At 34.7% G+C, this 17,633-nt stretch overlaps 2 protein-coding genes and 1 pseudogene across 2 annotated transcripts; all 3 read left to right on the top strand.

Moving 5' to 3' along the window:
* The first annotated feature begins 65 nt into the window (after positions 1-65).
* EF1BGAMMA1 (elongation factor 1-gamma-like) lies at positions 66-2,776 on the top strand. The gene is made up of 8 exons (NM_001255808.3): positions 66-162; positions 234-303; positions 366-515; positions 593-653; positions 849-901; positions 1,060-1,161; positions 1,477-1,981; positions 2,156-2,776. Exons 2-8 carry the CDS (start codon positions 292-294, stop codon positions 2,533-2,535), a joined length of 1,263 nt encoding a protein of 420 aa, NP_001242737.2. The 5' UTR covers positions 66-162; positions 234-291; the 3' UTR covers positions 2,536-2,776.
* Positions 2,777-3,393: 617 nt separating this feature from the next.
* Positions 3,394-4,912, top strand: LOC100816515 (uncharacterized). Its single transcript, XM_014778298.3, has 2 exons — positions 3,394-3,683; positions 3,801-4,912. Exon 2 carries the CDS (start codon positions 3,833-3,835, stop codon positions 4,760-4,762), a length of 930 nt encoding a protein of 309 aa, XP_014633784.1. The 5' UTR covers positions 3,394-3,683; positions 3,801-3,832; the 3' UTR covers positions 4,763-4,912.
* Positions 4,913-6,338: 1,426 nt separating this feature from the next.
* On the top strand, positions 6,339-17,393 carry LOC100815988 (non-lysosomal glucosylceramidase-like; annotated as a pseudogene).
* Positions 17,394-17,633: the final 240 nt, after the last annotated feature.

Raw genomic sequence — 17,633 nt, 5'->3', positions numbered from 1 at the left:
TTAGTTTTTTTTTTTTAAAAATGCAGATCCTTATTTATATTAAAAAAGAAAATCGGGTCGGATGTCGGGTGAAAATAGTCCGAGGCGGGGCTACGAAACAAAACCCTATTCTTGGATCTCACACCGCACCAATTGTGCTTCGGAAGAACGCTCGCCCGCACCGTAAGATCTCTTTCATTCCCTCTCCAAGCAGTTATCTTGTGCTGTGTTGAGATTTCTTTTTTGATGAACAGGTCCAGATCGTAATCAAGAGAAGAGGAGCGAGTTTTGTTTTTCCTTGCAGCCCAAGCCATGGCGCCTCTGGTGAGTCCAGATTTACACTTAAGAGTTACTTACACTCACTCACTAACCTACTCCTTTTCTAGATCCTGCATGGTGGAAAAACCAACAAAAATTCTTACAAGACACTCATTGCGGCGGAGTATGCCGGCGTCCAAGTTGACTTTGCCCCAAATTTTGAGATGGGTGTCTCCAATAAAACTCCTGAATTTCTCAAGATCAATCCTATTGGCAAGGTACCATGTTTATCCACATATCTATTATGGAAATCTGACATTTATTTTATCTCATATTTTCATCATTATTCTTCCAGGTTCCTGTGTTGGAAACACCTGATGGTCCAGTATTCGAGAGCAATGCCATTGCTCGCTATGGTAAGTATTATTATAGACAGTGTTTCTTATTCAGTTTTTTTAACCCCTTAGTCCATGTTTTAGGGGTTTACATGAGCTAATTCAATAATGTTCATTTTCGATTATTCTCATGGATGGAATTTAGATATATCTAGGAGTACGTGGATTATTGTGATTATTTTTTTTATTATTTTTTTGTGGGTTTTTTTTCTGCAGTTACCCAGCTGAAAGGTGATAACACTTTGTATGGATCTTCTTTGATTGAACATGTGAGTCTATTTTCATCCTAAAATTATTGGCATTGCAAATGCTTATTATTTTTGTAGAGTATTCAAATTGTGTATGTGACTTCTAGAAAAGGCTGCTTGTACTGCTATTATCTTATATATGCTCATATTCTTCATGTTTTATTATTTTAATGTTCCAGGCCCACATTGAACAATGGATTGATTTTTCATCATTGGAGATTGATGCTAATATTATCAAGTGGTATGCCCCAAGAGTTGGACGAGGACCATATCTTCCTCCAGTAAGTTACAAAGAATTTTTTTATACTACGTAAAATTGATATGGCGATTCCATGTTGACCCTCCATTCAAAATATCTGTTTTAGTTCTTTTATCCTGTTGGCAAGAATATAATAATGTAAGATCTGTGTTAGTTCAATTGAAAATGGTAACACATCAAGGATTATGGTGCAATTTTGTGGTGTATTGAACTTGGAGATATGTTCAATTCATCTGCTTACAGTCTGTGCATTGTTGTTCTACATCAGGATTTTTGGTTCCCATTAACATATTACCCTGATATTATAGCCTGATCTTAATTATGTGTTTGAATGAAGGCTGAGGAGGCTGCAATTTCTGCACTAAAGAGAGCTTTGGCTGCTTTGAACACTCACCTTGCTTCCAATACTTACCTGGTTGGGCATTCTGTGACCCTGGCTGACATCATAATGACATGCAATTTATATTTGGGTTTTGCAAACATCCTGGTTAAGTGCTTTACCTCTGAGTTTCCTCATGTTGAGAGATACTTTTGGACCTTGGTCAATCAGCCAAACTTCCGAAAAATAATTGGGCAGGTCAAGCAGGCTGAAACTATTCCTCCTGTTCAATCTGCAAAGAAGCCTTCCCAGCCAAAAGAATCCAAGCCCAAGGTAAAAAATGAACCAAAGAAAGAGGCAAACAAGGAGCCAGAAAAGCCCAAAGAAGAAGCAGAAGAGGAGGCTCCCAAGCCTAAAGCCAAGAATCCCCTTGATCTTCTCCCTCCAAGTCCGATGATACTGGATGAGTGGAAAAGACTCTACTCAAACACTAAAACCAACTTCAGGGAGGTTGCTATCAAAGGTATTGTTTTTGTGGCCCCTCGGGCTCGTTGTTTTACATGTTTCCTAAATTAGGAATATGATTATATGACTATAATCATTGCAAAATTAGTTATTATGAATCTTGCCTCAAAGAATTTTAAAAAATATATATGACACAGTTGACATCCTTTTGAATCCACTTTTTATCTTGCAGGATTTTGGGACATGTATGATCCCGAGGGATACTCTCTCTGGTTTTGTGATTACAAATACAATCAGGAGAATACTGTTTCTTTTGTGACATTGAACAAGGTTGGTGGATTTCTTCAGCGGATGGATTTGGCTCGCAAGTATGCATTTGGAAAGATGCTTGTGATTGGATCAGATCCACCATTTAAGGTGAAGGGGCTGTGGCTTTTCCGTGGGCAAGAAATCCCTCAATTTGTGATTGATGAATGCTATGACATGGAGCTCTACGAATGGACTAAGGTTGACATCTCTGACGAACCTCAAAAGGAGCGTGTCAATCAGATGATTGAAGATTGTGAACCTTTTGAGGGCGAGGCTCTTTTGGATGCCAAGTGCTTCAAGTGAAAATTTATTCCTTGAAAGGGTCTACTTTTATAATGTGTCTTCGTTTTTGGTAGGGTACGGTTTCTTCACATTGAAACTTTATGTTTAATTTATTTTTAATTTTAATTTTAATGATAGCTAGACTAATATACAAGTGCTATATTTTTATGTTGGATGTAAGCATGTATTAATTACATTGATAGGTTTTCTTTTTCCCTGCCATGGGCTTTGAGGTAATCGATCAATTTTTGTTTGGTGGTTATAGGAGATTACGATGATACCGTAGTTAGATAAAAGTAAGATATGGTAAGAGTATGAAAAGTTCTTATATTTTGATGTTAATTAGATAAATCGTAAAGGTGGTATAATATAATTTAAAGGTTTTTAAAAGAATACAATAACATGTTTTAAATAATTGATATGATTTTATTATAATATATGTAATTGCTATTTTTAGTTTTCTTAGGAAATTTGAAAAATACTTGAATTGTAATTATTTAATTTAATTTTTAAAATGCTTCTATATAATTCAGTATATGGTATCATTTATTCCAAAGATCACACAAATAGAACATTAATTGTGTATCAAATGCTTAGTAAATCAGTATATGGTATCATTTATTCCAATATAATTTTTTAAACACTTCCATGTGTTAGCATTTCAAACATAATTCTTTAAACTTAATATTTATTTTAAAATTATTTGTTGGAGCATTAATAACAATAATAATTTTATTATTATTATTATGTTATTTATATTTATTTAAATATGTTCCATTTGTTAGACTTAAACAGTTTTTTAACTAACTGAAAAAGTTTTAACTTGATTTATTTAATATCTTTAACTAAAAAGAAAGAAAAAATTCAAAACTTTGTGCAAAATTTATTTTTTATTTTATCTCACATGATAGTGGTCTTTCTCTTTAAATTTAGTTTCATTTTCCAGCTGTTAAAAAAAAAAAAAAAAAACTGAGTGTGGTGTAACATATAGTGAAGTGCAAATAATTGAGATATTAATTAGAAAGAGAAGGAAAGGACGGCTCTGTAGCTGTAGGTAGGTGAGTGGAGACAGCTGGAGACAGGCTGGAGGCAACATAATCTTTGCCTTTGGATTCTCATTTCTCATTTCTCCGCTTCCTTCCCTCCTAGATCCATTCTCTCATCCGTAGGTATGTGCCTTTCCTTTCAACCATTAAAACTCCTCATCATTCTTTTAATTTCCACAATTCATGATTCTGGTGGCTTTGTTTGAGTTAGACACCCAATAAAATCAAGTAATCTTTTAGGTTGCCATGTGGTGGAATCTGTAATTCGGGTAATGCCCCTGTCGAGATTTGCTGCCGGTGCATTCAGTGTGGTCACAATTTGTTTAGTAGCCATATTGCTTCTTCTGGGCTTCGTGTGCATTGCATACTCATATTACTTTCGGTCACGCATCCATCATGATCAGTTCAGCTATTTTAGTGGTCCCTGGATCATCAGAATCGCGTTCATACTGATTGCAATCTGGTGGGGTCTTGGTGAGATTATTCGGTTAAGTCTGCTAAGGCGCGGCCTTCACTTGCAGTGGCAATGGCAGGAGGAAAGTATATGCAAATGGTACATTGTATCAAATCTGGGGTTTGCAGAACCGTGTCTCTTCCTCACAATTGTCTTTCTCCTCCGTGCACCCTTACACTTACAGACTGGCGGCATTATCAATACAAAATGGAATGTGAAGACGGCCGGATACATTCTGCTTTACTGCTTCCCACTTTTTGTTCTTCAACTGTTTGTTATTTTTGTTGGAGGAGAGTTCAAGTCATCATCATCATCGTCATGTACTTACCCTTTACTAAGCACTCTTCTCCTTGGCCTTTTTGCCCTTATTCTGACCTCGTACCTCTTCTGGCTTGGAAGCCGGATTTTGAAATTAGTTATTAATAAGGGTTTGCAGAAGAGGGTATACACATTGGTACTCTCAGTCTCAGGCTTCCTTCCATTAAGGGTTGTTTTCCTTGGTTTGTCCGTATTATCTGGACCTGAGGATTTTATGTTTGAGGCCTTTGCTTTCTTGGCTTTCCTTGCCCTTGCGTCTTGTGCTGGGGTGTGCATGTGCATGCTTGTGTACCGTCCACTTGCAGATTGTTTAGCGCTCGATATTAATGATACCACGTCTCTTATAAAAGGAGATAGGGATGCCACGTTTCTTCAACTAAGCCTCTTCTCTCCCACTCCAAACCGATTTCTTTCTTTTCTGGTAAAGTAAATCACAAAGCCTTTTATTCTTCTTTTCACACTCCTAATTCTAGGCATAACTCTTTTTCTTTGCAATTTGTAGCCAGTCCTTTCCTGTACCATCTCCACACTTTTTCTTTTACCGGTTTCTATTTGAAATCATTGAATACATTTTGCTTAATTACACTTTTCTTTTATTATTGTCATTTCTTAACTTTAGTTTCTTCATTTATTTTGCAAATTTGGTTTTGTATTATTTTAATTATGTAATTTTGATTTATTCGTTAACATTTAAAATTTAGTCAAAATAATGATACAACACTCAATTGCACATTCATATTAGCCTATTCATGTAAACATTTTGTTATGTCAATATTTATAGTAATATTGAATATCAAGTTGGCGGATAAACAAAATGTAAACAATTACAAGAATGTAGAGAATTAAGTTTGTGACAAAAAAATGAAGGAATAGATTTGAGAATTAACGATAATAACAAAAGTAACGGTGCAACTAAGCTAGTAGTCTAGTACTTTGGTTTTACGGACATGTACATTTTTCCGCGTGGTCGGATTAGTTGATAATCAGTAATCAGGTTAATGCTAGTTTAAAAATCTGGGCTACTTGATCAATAGTAATTCTCAGTGCTTTATTTTGGAAAGAGAGTTGCTATTCTCACCACTCACGCGTGTGACTTATTACTAAATTTCAAAAGTATCATTCCCACGAAAGTTTGTTTTTATTGTATACCAAAAACATATTTTCGTTCTATCGTTCTAGTACAGGGATAAAATGTGTACAAATAAAAATGAAAATACGTTTTTGATGTAACCAATCCATCTGATTGATTCGGTTTTCAGAACCTTGATGATTATAGTCAATTTTAGTAAAGTTTTTTATTCACTAACTTTGATTATTAGCTTTATGATAACTGCTAGTATTTTGGTTCATATAATGTATGGATAACTTTTGTATTTTATTAATACTTTAAAGAAAATTAAAAAATCAAATACTATAAATATTATGTATTTTAAAATTCAAATAAAAATATTCAAAGGATAAGGGTTTTTCTTTTTTAATTTTTCAGTTGTTTGTTCATTATAATTTAAAATAAAATTCCTCTAATAGTATTAGATAAGAAAAAAATCAAACATGTGTAATACTTTATATTTGTAAATTAGAATCGTTATCGTGAATAAGAGCATTTTTAGGAATTATTTTTCAAGAAAAATACTTTGAAATTTTTCTAAAAATTGCTACAAGGTTTAAATTAATTATTTCATTAGTGAGTAACTAAATAATTAATTTAAACATTGAGGTAGTTTATAACTGTTACCGCCTCCGTTAAACAAGTTATAGTGTATAACTTATTTCTTATAAAAAGAAATAGAGTTATATTACAATACAATTAATCATTTTAAAATATAAAATGTTAACTATATCAATGTTAAACTGAGGAAAGGATGAAATTGACTCATTTTAAAAAAATTCAAAAGACCAAAACGAGAATTTTTATAATGGCTTGTTGTTAGCTTCAGAGCTCGGTTAAATTCATGTCACCTGTGAAACCGACTCCTTGGAAGCCTTGCAACTGGAGGAGAACCAGTTCAGTGCTTGTCACCCTCATGCAATTTTGATAGGGAGAATAAAAAGTTTCAGAGACAAAACAACATGGAATCTGAAGCTGTGTCATACCCTTAGGGAGGCAAACCAATGTGCTGACTTCTTAGCTCGCTTGGGTTCCTCCTCATCCGAGACTCTTCGTACTGTGGCTTTGCCTCTTCCTGAGATGAAACCTTTGCTTCTAGCAGATGCTTCGAGTGTAGTTTTTGTGCACTTGTAGATGTTTTTCTTTCCCACTGATAAAAAAAAAAAAAACCATAAAAAATATTTTAGCCAAAATAAAAGTCTAACTCTTGAATAAATTCAAGTAATAAAAAAAAAATCTTCAATAAATGTGCTTTAACGTATGAAGTGAATTTAGAAGAACTTATCTTTAATGTATTTTAAGGTCATTAGATGCTGATTCTTCAACTTATCTTTAATGCGATAGTTAGAACAACCTTAAAAATTACTGTAAGTGATACTAGTAGATAATTTGAAAAAAAAAAAAAAGAGTAAAACTTAAGTGTATTTAGTCAAGAAAATAAATTGCGTGAATTCCAATAATTCTGACCGGAGGAAGGGAATTCCTATTCGTCAAAATCTGACTTTTTTACGCGCCCCGTGTCTGGTTAAGATTGTTTGTTTATTGCCATCTCGGTCAGACTCAATATATATATATATTATTACTTTCTCACTCATTCACTCCGCATTTCCTCATCATCTTCGTTGAAGGAGATTCTATGTTTGATACAGCGAAGATGGTAGAAAATGGTTTTGTTCAAGATGATATCACACCACCGCCCAAGTCTTGTAGCAACAAGAAGATGGTTTTTACTTGCCATCCTTGATTTGATATACATACATTCCACATTGAAATCCTATCCTCTTTTTTTTTTTCTTATGCCTCATTCTAACATCTATCTCTCTTTATCAAGGTTGAACCAGGGAAACCTGCTGGACTTACCTGGCAGCGAAAATTAAACAACAATGGAAATGCTTCATCACAAATCTCCTTATCTTTGAAGGAGATCATTCATCTGGTAAGCAAGCCTACTCTTACAACAATGATATTTAGCAATCCTTAGACTATTCCTTTTGATTTTATAGGCTCCAATTGGTTATCGGCTATGGCGTCATTGTCGGGAAGAAGCTGCCAAAGGAAGGGTAATCTTCTTTTATCATGAAGCATCCATCTGATTGATCATCTTTCTCAAACTGTTTTCTGCATTTATGTGTTGTTTCTATCTTGCAGGGGGGAATGATTGATCCTTTTGCCAAGCGCCACGTAACATTTTGTCATGGTGTTCCTTTGGGAGGTATTGGGTAGGTCTTCAATCTTTTCCTAAGTAAGAATTTCTCTTCCGTTTGCTAAAGCCAAAAGATAAGCACAAGATTGCCTAAATTAACCATACTTGTGATATGAGCCATTTAATGGTACCTTCAACTGATTAGGTTTTGAATTTTGGTTTGACATACTGTAGTTGTATTATAAAATGTGTGCATATTGTGGCTGGAAAATGTGTTATCGTTCATTAGTTTACTATTAGTACATGTGCAAATTGTAATTAAGTGTAAAATGTTGATAGGTAAAATATATTTTTATTTCTAATTATATCCGTCATATAATAAGTTACAATCAAATTACATTTGTCAAAAAAAAAAAAAGAAGACGAGTCATGTTGGTAATATCAAGTGTGCTTCTGGGAAAAACTATTCTCCCCATTGAGGCAATTCTCATTAAATAGTAATTCAGTAATTGTACAGTGGAGAGATTATAGGGGGTGCTACAGAAATTTACAGGGAAATAAGTCAGGGTAAAAAAATAATACAGTGATAAAAAGGGTAAAAAACATTTGATTAAAATGTGACTACCTGGCAATTATGATGTTAACAGCATCATTAGTGTCCAATTTATATTTGCTTGATTTGAGTATGTCCAGAACATTATTTGATCTTTTGAGCGAATAATATGTATTTTTTTTGTTGCTGACAAACTGATCTCCAGTGCAGGAAGCATTGGAAGAAGTTTCAGAGGTGAATTTCAGCGTTGGCAACTATTCCCTGTAATATGTGAAGAGAAACCAGTTTTAGCAAATCAGTTTTCTGTAAGATTTATGCATCCTGTTTGATCAGGAAGATACTTTGTTGCTATCTTTTTTCGCATTTTAACAATCCTAGTGGTCTGACACTGACTGTATTCCTTTGAAATTCAATATTCAGACGTTAGATACAATTACCAAAACTTACATGTCAGTATAAAAATGTGATGTTTATTCACATTTAGTAGGTGCTTCTGTTCTCATTTGAGCATAATACTTAAATAAAAAAACCAACATGCCCTTGAAATGTGGACAAAAGCACAAGTGCATAACTACATGATGCTGACACTGAACAGTTGCCTGCAATCTGCGCTGCAATTAATTACAAAACTTGGGGTTGTAAGGATAAGGTACTAGACCATTTTGGTTGACCTGGCTTTTTATATCATGTCAATTAACTGTTTAATCTTAAATCCATACTTTTCTTTTAATCATCTGTCTTTTGACATTTCTAACGTGGATGTGTGTTTGTGGTGGCGGGGATGGTTGATATATATTCCTACTTGTGTTTTAGAAGGAGTAAGTTAACAAGGTACACCTTTGAGAGTATTTTACCCAAGTGGAACTTGCTACATACTGTGTGTGAGGACATAAATTTATTCCAGGTTACCTACAAAAATTCCGACAAGAATCATAACATGAACATGTATGAGTTTGAAATTGTGGGTTGGTGAGTCGTGTGTTGTGACATTGTAAAGAATGATTTAGTCCAAAGTTTAACATGTTCTTAATAACATACTACAATGTGGTTTGAGTACTGGACTTGTGTTTATGCAATATATGCTTTTTGATGGAATGTGGTTATGAATGAGTTAAACTCAACTTTCTGATTTTAGTCTTTCTTGAAGTTCAAGTATCTATTACAACTTATTTTAGGTCTATAGTAATTTTTTAAGCAAAAAGATGCATTCATATTTGATTATACTTTCTTTGCTTCATCCTGCAAATGATATTATCTTTTCTGACATGAGGAAGATTGTCTCAGGTTTTTGTTTCACGTCCAAGTGGTGAAAAATATTCTAGTGTACTTTGTCCAAGGAAGCCAGTGATAATAAAGTAAGTCTTTATAGACTGCCTTGTAATTTTACAGTTACTAATTTATCATTATTAATGCCAGATTTAAATTCTTTAAATTTAATTTAAAATTTTTTGCATGAACTTCATTCAGACAAAATCCAGTGTCAGGGATTGAATCATGGGATTGGAATATAAATGGAAACAGTTCCACATATCATGCATTATACCCAAGGGCTTGGACAGTATATGAGGGTAAGCTAGGCTAGTTGGCATAATTCCAAGTCCATTATGATAAGTACACTCTATCTCTCAGATCGATCATCTCTTCTGTTCAAATGCAGAACCTGACCCAGCTTTGAGAATAGTTTGTCGGCAGATTTCACCTGTTATACCCCATAATTATAAGGAGAGTAGCTTTCCTGTGACAGTTTTCACTTTCACGGTAGGCAAGGGTGACTTCCATATAACTTTTGGTTAGATTTTTATACTGAAGTTAACAATAAATTGTCAATATAATTTTATGCAGCTGAAAAATTTAGGTAACACAACAGCTGATGTTACCTTGCTTTTCACATGGACAGTAAGTGATACATTTTTTGGGCCATTACTGTTACAGTCTGTTGCTTTTTAGTACTCTATTCTTTTGGTTGAGGCACTGAGTGCTAACAATTTGCTGTGTGCTTCAGAACTCAGTTGGAGGAATTTCTGAATTTACTGGTGACCACTTTAATTCAAAGACAACGTAAGAAAATAGACAGTTATTTTGCTTTCTTTATACAGATGTTTCAATTTGATCTCCCCCCAGCAGGTTGTCTATAGTTTATTCTAACATTCAAGATACATATTATCTCCTGCCAGGAGGAATGATGGGGTTCATGCTGTGCTTCTACATCATAAGTAAGTCTAGCTCGTTACTCTCTTTTCAAGCAAAAGATAAGAAGGAAAAAAATCTTGATTTGATCAAATTAATGTAATTGATATGTTTAATATACAGGACTGCAAATGAGAGATCTCCTGTCACATTTGCAATTGCAGCAGAAGAGACTGAAGATGTTCATATCTCAGAATGCCCTGTCTTTGTTATATCTGGTGCTTACAGCAGTATCTCGGCTAAGAATATGTGGAATGAAGTTAAACAGGTTAGGGATCTACTTTCAAATTTGATACAGTATTTTGTTGAAATATTTTATTCTACGTTATATTTTCCTTCATGCTGTCGTCTCATAGATAAGCTAATCATTGTGCTGTAAGCATTTTATAAAGCAACTATTTGGAATTTCCTTTATTTTCTTTTCCTTTTCTTTGGGTGTCTGAATTTGTTGTTTTCTATTATGACAATTATCAGTACTTGAGACTCTTTGAACATAACTCTTATTTATTAATTTCCCATTCCTCCTATTCATTCATGGGAATAGTATTGACCGTTGCAACTATTGATTTACAATTGCTGAAATTTATTTGGACATCATATTTGCTAATCGCAAGATAAAAGTAACTTAAGAAAAGCTCATTCTCCACATTGTGCGTGATCTCAAGTGAGGCGTCAATGTGGGCTAAATCAACACTATCTACCAGCAGATTATGTTTTGTTGCAGTATTTATATTTGTTGGAAAGCCGTCTTAATTGTGGTCACTCCTAGCTAGCTTTAGTTGCAATCTCTTTGGGTGTTGCCTAACCTCAAGGGTGGTGATCCAGTCTTTGGGTGTTGCCGGTTTTAATAATAAGAGGGGGTTAAACACCGGGAGATCCCTATTGATGAGTTACAAGTAAACTACACAAGTGAACTTGACACCGCATTCAACCCAAAACTCAAGGTATTAGGTTTGTAGGTCATTCTCACTTATATGTTGCTCAACTTGCCCATTCCTACCCAATGTGGAATTTCACATTCACACTTGCACTCCAGCAAAGCCTTATACAATTCAATTATCAGAAATAATATTCAGTTTCTCACATTCCAAGTTGTTTATAGAAACTCAACATTGTAATTGGCTCTGCAAGAATAAACATGTTTTGAACCTATATAAAGTTTAAAGATTGTCAAGAAACTGAAACTTGTTATAATGTTACTGCTAAGTCATGGTTGACCTGATTAAATGAAGATAATGGTTTATGTAGATAGTGACTCTCTTTTCTGCTTAGCTTGCTCTTTTCCTGGATACAGAGTGATATTAGGATTTATGTGTGCTTTATTCCCTTACGAAACATTAATGATGAAATTTGAGAAACTTTTTTTTAGTTGGTGACTTAGTGATGCTCATTCTTTTCCCTGCCCTAAAGAATAGCTGTCATTTTTATTTTATAACGATGTAAGTTAGAGGATATTAAACTTCCTGTCGTCCATATGCTTGCTACGTAATATTTCACTAAACTACATTATGTTACTTTTTTTCTTTTCAGCACGGGTCATTTGACCATCTGAATTTTGCTGAAACCTCTGCGCCTTCAGAACCAGGATCATCTATTGGAGCAGCTATTGCAGCAACTGTGACTATTCCCTCTAATGCTCAGCGTATTGTGACATTTTCATTAGCATGGGACTGCCCTGAAGTCAAGTTTCCTGAAGGAAAGACATATTACAGGTAGGTAGTAATGTGGTAGAAAACGTGTATAAGAATATTTCTTGTTCAAAGGCTACACAACATAACTAATAAAACTTGGTTAGCAGGCGTTACACTAAATTCTATGGTACTAATGGTGATGCTGCTGCAGATATTGCACATGATGCTATTATGGGTAATATTCTTTGCTGAACTCCATTAAATTTTGTGTTTGTAAGGTGGGGATTCTAAATTTAATATTATCCATAGTTACATTTTTGAAAAGCCCGATTGAGAATATAGTTTTTCATGATGTCAAATTTAGATGAGGTCCTCATTTGTCGTTAATACCATAATTATTTTTTTTAAAAAAAGAAAAAACTAGCGTATCCCAGTGTCCGTAGACTCCTTGGCTCCTCACTATGCGAAGGTATGGGGGAAGGTCATTGCTTGCAGCCTTTTCCTTGCATATGCAAAGAGACTGTTTCTAGATTAGAACCCATGACCAACTGGTCACCAAGGCACAACTTTACTGCTGTGCCAGGGCTCGCCATCGTGATTTTTTTATACCATAAATGACTTAATTGAAACTTCTATGGATTTGTGACATAGAACATTGCCAATGGGAGGCCCAGATTGATGATTGGCAAAGACCAATACTCGAGGACAAGAGGTTTCCTGAATGGTAATCTTCCATTCTTTATTCACTGCTTGCTCCTACAGTCAAAATCTGACGTTTTCAGAGTTCTGTGCAGGTACCCAACTACCCTTTTGAATGAACTTTACTATTTGAATTCTGGGGGGACAATTTGGACAGGTATTTTTGGCTCTTAAATTTTGGATTTTATCAGCTAATAAGTCTGGTTTATTTTCCTCTTTAAATCTTGCAATCCTTGCTTGCATGATAGTGTTTTACCATTGTCAATTTGTCATTGTTATTTTTTCTCCTTTTGTAGATGGTTCACTTCCTGTGCATGGTTTAGTTAACACAGGAGAAAGAAAATTTTCCCTGGATGGATTCAACAATAATTTATCTCATAAAAATGATATTGCTATCAACATTCTTGAAATGTTTAACTCAGTAGTTGAGCAAACGCACTCTCCACCTGCATCGAAGTCTGCATATGGAGTAAATCTGCTCCAAGAAGGGGAAGAAAACATTGGTCAGTTTCTTTATCTTGAAGGCATTGAGTATCAAATGTGGAATACCTATGATGTCCATTTTTACTCTTCTTTTTCACTAGTCATGCTATTTCCAAAACTTGAACTCAGCATCCAAAGGGACTTCGCTGCAGCAGTATTGATGCATGACCCTAGTAAGATGAAACTTCTATATGATGGCCAATGGGCACCAAGAAAGGTTCTTGGTGCTGTTCCTCATGATATTGGGCTCAATGATCCATGGTTTGAAGTAAATGGCTATAATCTTTATAACACAGATAGGTGGAAAGACTTGAATCCAAAATTTGTTCTCCAGATTTATAGGGATGTAGTTGCCACTGGTGACAAGAAGTTTGCACAAGCTGTTTGGCCTGCTGTTTATATTGCAATTGCTTATATGGACCAATTTGACAAGGATGGTGATGGAATGATTGAGAATGAAGGCTTTCCCGATCAAACTTATGACACATGGTCTGTGTCTGGTGTGAGTGCATACAGTGGTGGACTGTGGGTAGCAGCACTTCAGGCAGCATCAGCGCTGGCACGTGAAGTTGGTGACAAGGGTTCTGAGGATTATTTTTGGCTGAAGTTTCAAAAAGCAAAGTCTGTATATGAAAATTTATGGAATGGTTCTTACTTCAATTATGATAGCAGTGGTGGAAGTTCGAGTTTATCCATTCAAGCTGATCAATTAGCAGGCCAATGGTCAGTATTTTGTATTTGTGTGCCTTATTTACATTAGTAGCACTTTGAAGTAGCTCTATGGTTGTCATGGCTGATATTGTGCTACTATTATGGTTTAGTGATCCATTAAAACTTGAATTAGAAACCAAGTACATCACTAAATTTGTGCATGCATTTTAATTGTGACATGGCTCACTAGAATCACTATGTAAGTTTGTGTCATATAAAGTGGGTGTTCAAAAATATGTTATCATTGGATATGTTATGGATATGGCCCTAGTGATCTTTGATGGTCGAGAAAGTATACGTGGTTCATTTGTTCAATGTATAAGGACTTGTTGAGCCAGAAGAAGTTGTTTCCTCTGTGATCTTGACTATGTATGTGCATATGTGCTGCAACTACATAAAATGGTAGCTTTTGTTAATTACTTAGGAGTCTTGTTGGACCAAGCACTTACCACTAGACCAAAAGCCATAGTTGATGGTAAAGATACAACTTTATTTCCTTGAAGATTCTTAGAGCCTCATTTAGCTTAAGGGTCTGCACCTATTGTTGGTGTCATAGGTTGAGATGTAAATCCTTCAAATCCTTAGGGTGGCGTTGACCAAATAAACCTAGGGGATTTGAGCCCATGACCCTTCTCTAATACTACTAATTGGATCAAGTGCTTACCATTAGACCAAATCACCAAAAGCTATATAGCTGATGATAATGATGCAAATTTATTTCTTTAAGGATTCCTAGAGCTGCATCTAATTTTAGGACCTACACACCCCTTACAGGTGCCAGGGGCTGAGATGATTTAATAGTAAAGGAAGAACAAGAAAAAATTGGAGTAAAATCATTAAAAAGAATTCATATCTGATTGGTCTCCCTAAAAAAATAATTTTTGAAAGAATACAATGGTCCATGTAGCCAACCCCACTTGGTAGGAAAAGACTTTGGCTGTTGTCACATACTAGCATAGCTTCTGAAGCTAAACTTTTATGAGAAGAAAATGCAAGCATCTCAACAATGTTGTAGTATTAGTTCTCTATACAATTGGAACTTTGGGGTTGTCCTCAATTATATTGCACATGTAACTTCCTCTTGCTAATATTTAAAACGGAATTGGAACTTTTTATTTCCTTTTTTGCAGGTATGCTAGAGCATGTGGTCTTTTGCCAATTGTTGAAGAAAAGAAAAGTAGAAGTGCACTTCAAATTGTTTATAATCACAATGTTATGAAAGTACATAAGGGAGGCGTGGTGCGGTAAATGGGATGTTACCTGATGGAAAGGTTGACATGTCAACAATGCAATCTCGGGAAATATGGTCAGGAGTCACATATGCCTTAGCTGCAACAATGATCCAAGAAAATATGATTGACATGGCATTTCAAACTGCTGGTGGAGTTTATGAAACTGCATGGTCCAACAATGGACTCGGGTAAAGATATTGTATAGTGTCCTCTTAGTGGTACTTGTGAATAGTTACAGGCTGAAGTTTATATCAAGTTGCATCTAGATAGGTACCAGCAAAAATCAACTCGAGAAAAAAATTATTAAGTTATTGACTGTATTATAGAATAAGGCCTGATGATAGTGATTTAGGACTAAGTATGACAGGTGTACCCTATAGTATGAGGAAAAGATAGAAAAGTATAATTCTAGTCATTCAAGAGCCACTCAAGAGCCTAGTGTCTCCCAAGGATCCAGATTCCACTTCACATTAATAGAATGTGGGCCTGGGCCTAACTCAACCCCAAAAGCTAACTCATCTGGTGAGGGTTGCCTCCCTCTTATATATTCTATTGTGGCCTTATCTCTAGCCGATGTGGGACTTGAGTTTTTCTCGACACACGCCTCCCCCTCATCACTCCTTATTTCCCTCTATTAGCACTTCCCTTCCTAATTAACTAACTCGTGTGAGATGCATTCCCAGGACTACTATCTGAGCAGTTTTCTTATTTCTTATTTCTCAACAATGTGGGCCTCTTGTTATGGGCCGTATCATCCCCTTCCCTATCAAGACCACCTTGTCACCAAGGTGGAATCCTGTGAACTGCTCCTGCTAGTCAGTCAAGGTTTCCCATGAATTTTCACACTCTGGCAGCTGGTGCCATTGAATCAAAACCTGCATGATCCTTTGTTGATTCTGACGTATTGCCAAAGCTTTTGAAGGCCTCACCTTAAGCTCCTAACCCTCTTATGTACCTCAACTTTTTTAGAAACTAAAGAGAAAAAAATGAATCAAACTTCTATAATTAAAATCAACTTTTTTAGTTTCTTTCATTTAACCTCTCCATATGCACCTATAAATAATAGAGCTTGGTATTCTTGCCTTGGAAAATTTTAATGATAAGGTTCTACAATTCAAAAGATCCCATAAGTTAGAAACTAATCCCAACCGGACCTCAATCTCTACCCTTCATGTACATTAATACTGATTGGATATTGTTTACTCTTATACTCTGCCATGGAAAGGGGTTATAAAATGAACAAACTCATTATTACTATGGATTTGCTACAAGTTAAACTGATATGTTTGGTCTTAATTTCGAGACAATTGTTTGATTTAGAAGTTGTTAATAAGAAACTGTGAAAGCTTGTTAAGCAATACCTTTTGCAGTTGCTCTCTTTCTTTCCTTTCGCATACCTCTTTAGGTGATTTTTATCTGGTAATTTTCATGATTTCTATTTCATCTTTCATTTCTTTTTGAAAAGAATAATTTTAAATCCTCTTATAAATCCTACTACTTACTTGAATGCTTTTAAACTTTCCAAGTCATTACATATTTAGATGCATATTTTTTTTCAATTTAATACTCTCTTCATAAAGTATTAGGAAGATTTATAAGAGGATTTGTAGGAGGATACTATATTACCCTTTTGAAAAATATCAAATTCATTAACCCTAATAATGGTACATTCAGCTATTGCCCGTGTTCTTGTTTGGCATATAGGTGCACCTGTTAATAACCATGAAAGGTATGCCATTGTGATTATTGGTCACAACTTAGTATAATGTTTAGGTCATTGTGTGCACTGTACACTATGACAAGTTATCTTTGCGTTGCTGTTGGTAACACATGCCAATGTATAATATTGGCTTGTTTGTTTTCTCTGTGCTAGCTTGTTCATATGCATCTTTGATACTTTATAGATATGTATATTTTTCAATTTCATATATTCTTATTCTTAATAATAGCTAATTAAGATGCTTCTACTTGATCAACAGCTATTCTTTCCAAACTCCTGAAGCGTGGACCACTAAAGATGAATATAGATCTTTATGTTACATGCGCCCTTTAGCGATATGGGCAATGCAATGGGAATTATCAAGAGCAAAGCACATTCAACATGAGAGTAAATCAGACATGAAAGAAAAAGATATGTTGTCTAGATATCATGATGGTTTTTCGAAAGTTGCTCGCCTTCTAAAGGTGAAGGAGGAGACAGATTCTAGAAGTTTGTTTCAGGTTATATATGATTTTACTTGCAAGAGGATGTGGGTATAGATATGCCTTGTTTTGTAGATTGTATGCATATATATACTGCAAGAGTGATGTTGTATCCTTCTAGAACTCCTAATATTATATATATATATATATATATATATATATATATATATATATATATATATATATATATATATATATATATAAAGTATTGAATGTAAAATTAAATACATTTCTTGTCTTGAAACTATAAAAAGCATTCAATATTTTTTATATTGAGAAAATTAGAAGATCAGAAAGAGAATAATTTAGGAGGATTTAGAAAATTAAATTGCAATGTTTGTTTTACATTAAT

This window comes from Glycine max, chromosome 7, assembly GCF_000004515.6.
Source record: "Glycine max cultivar Williams 82 chromosome 7, Glycine_max_v4.0, whole genome shotgun sequence".
Taxonomy (NCBI): Eukaryota; Viridiplantae; Streptophyta; class Magnoliopsida; order Fabales; family Fabaceae; genus Glycine; species Glycine max.
This window is presented reverse-complemented; position numbering and strand designations above follow the sequence as displayed.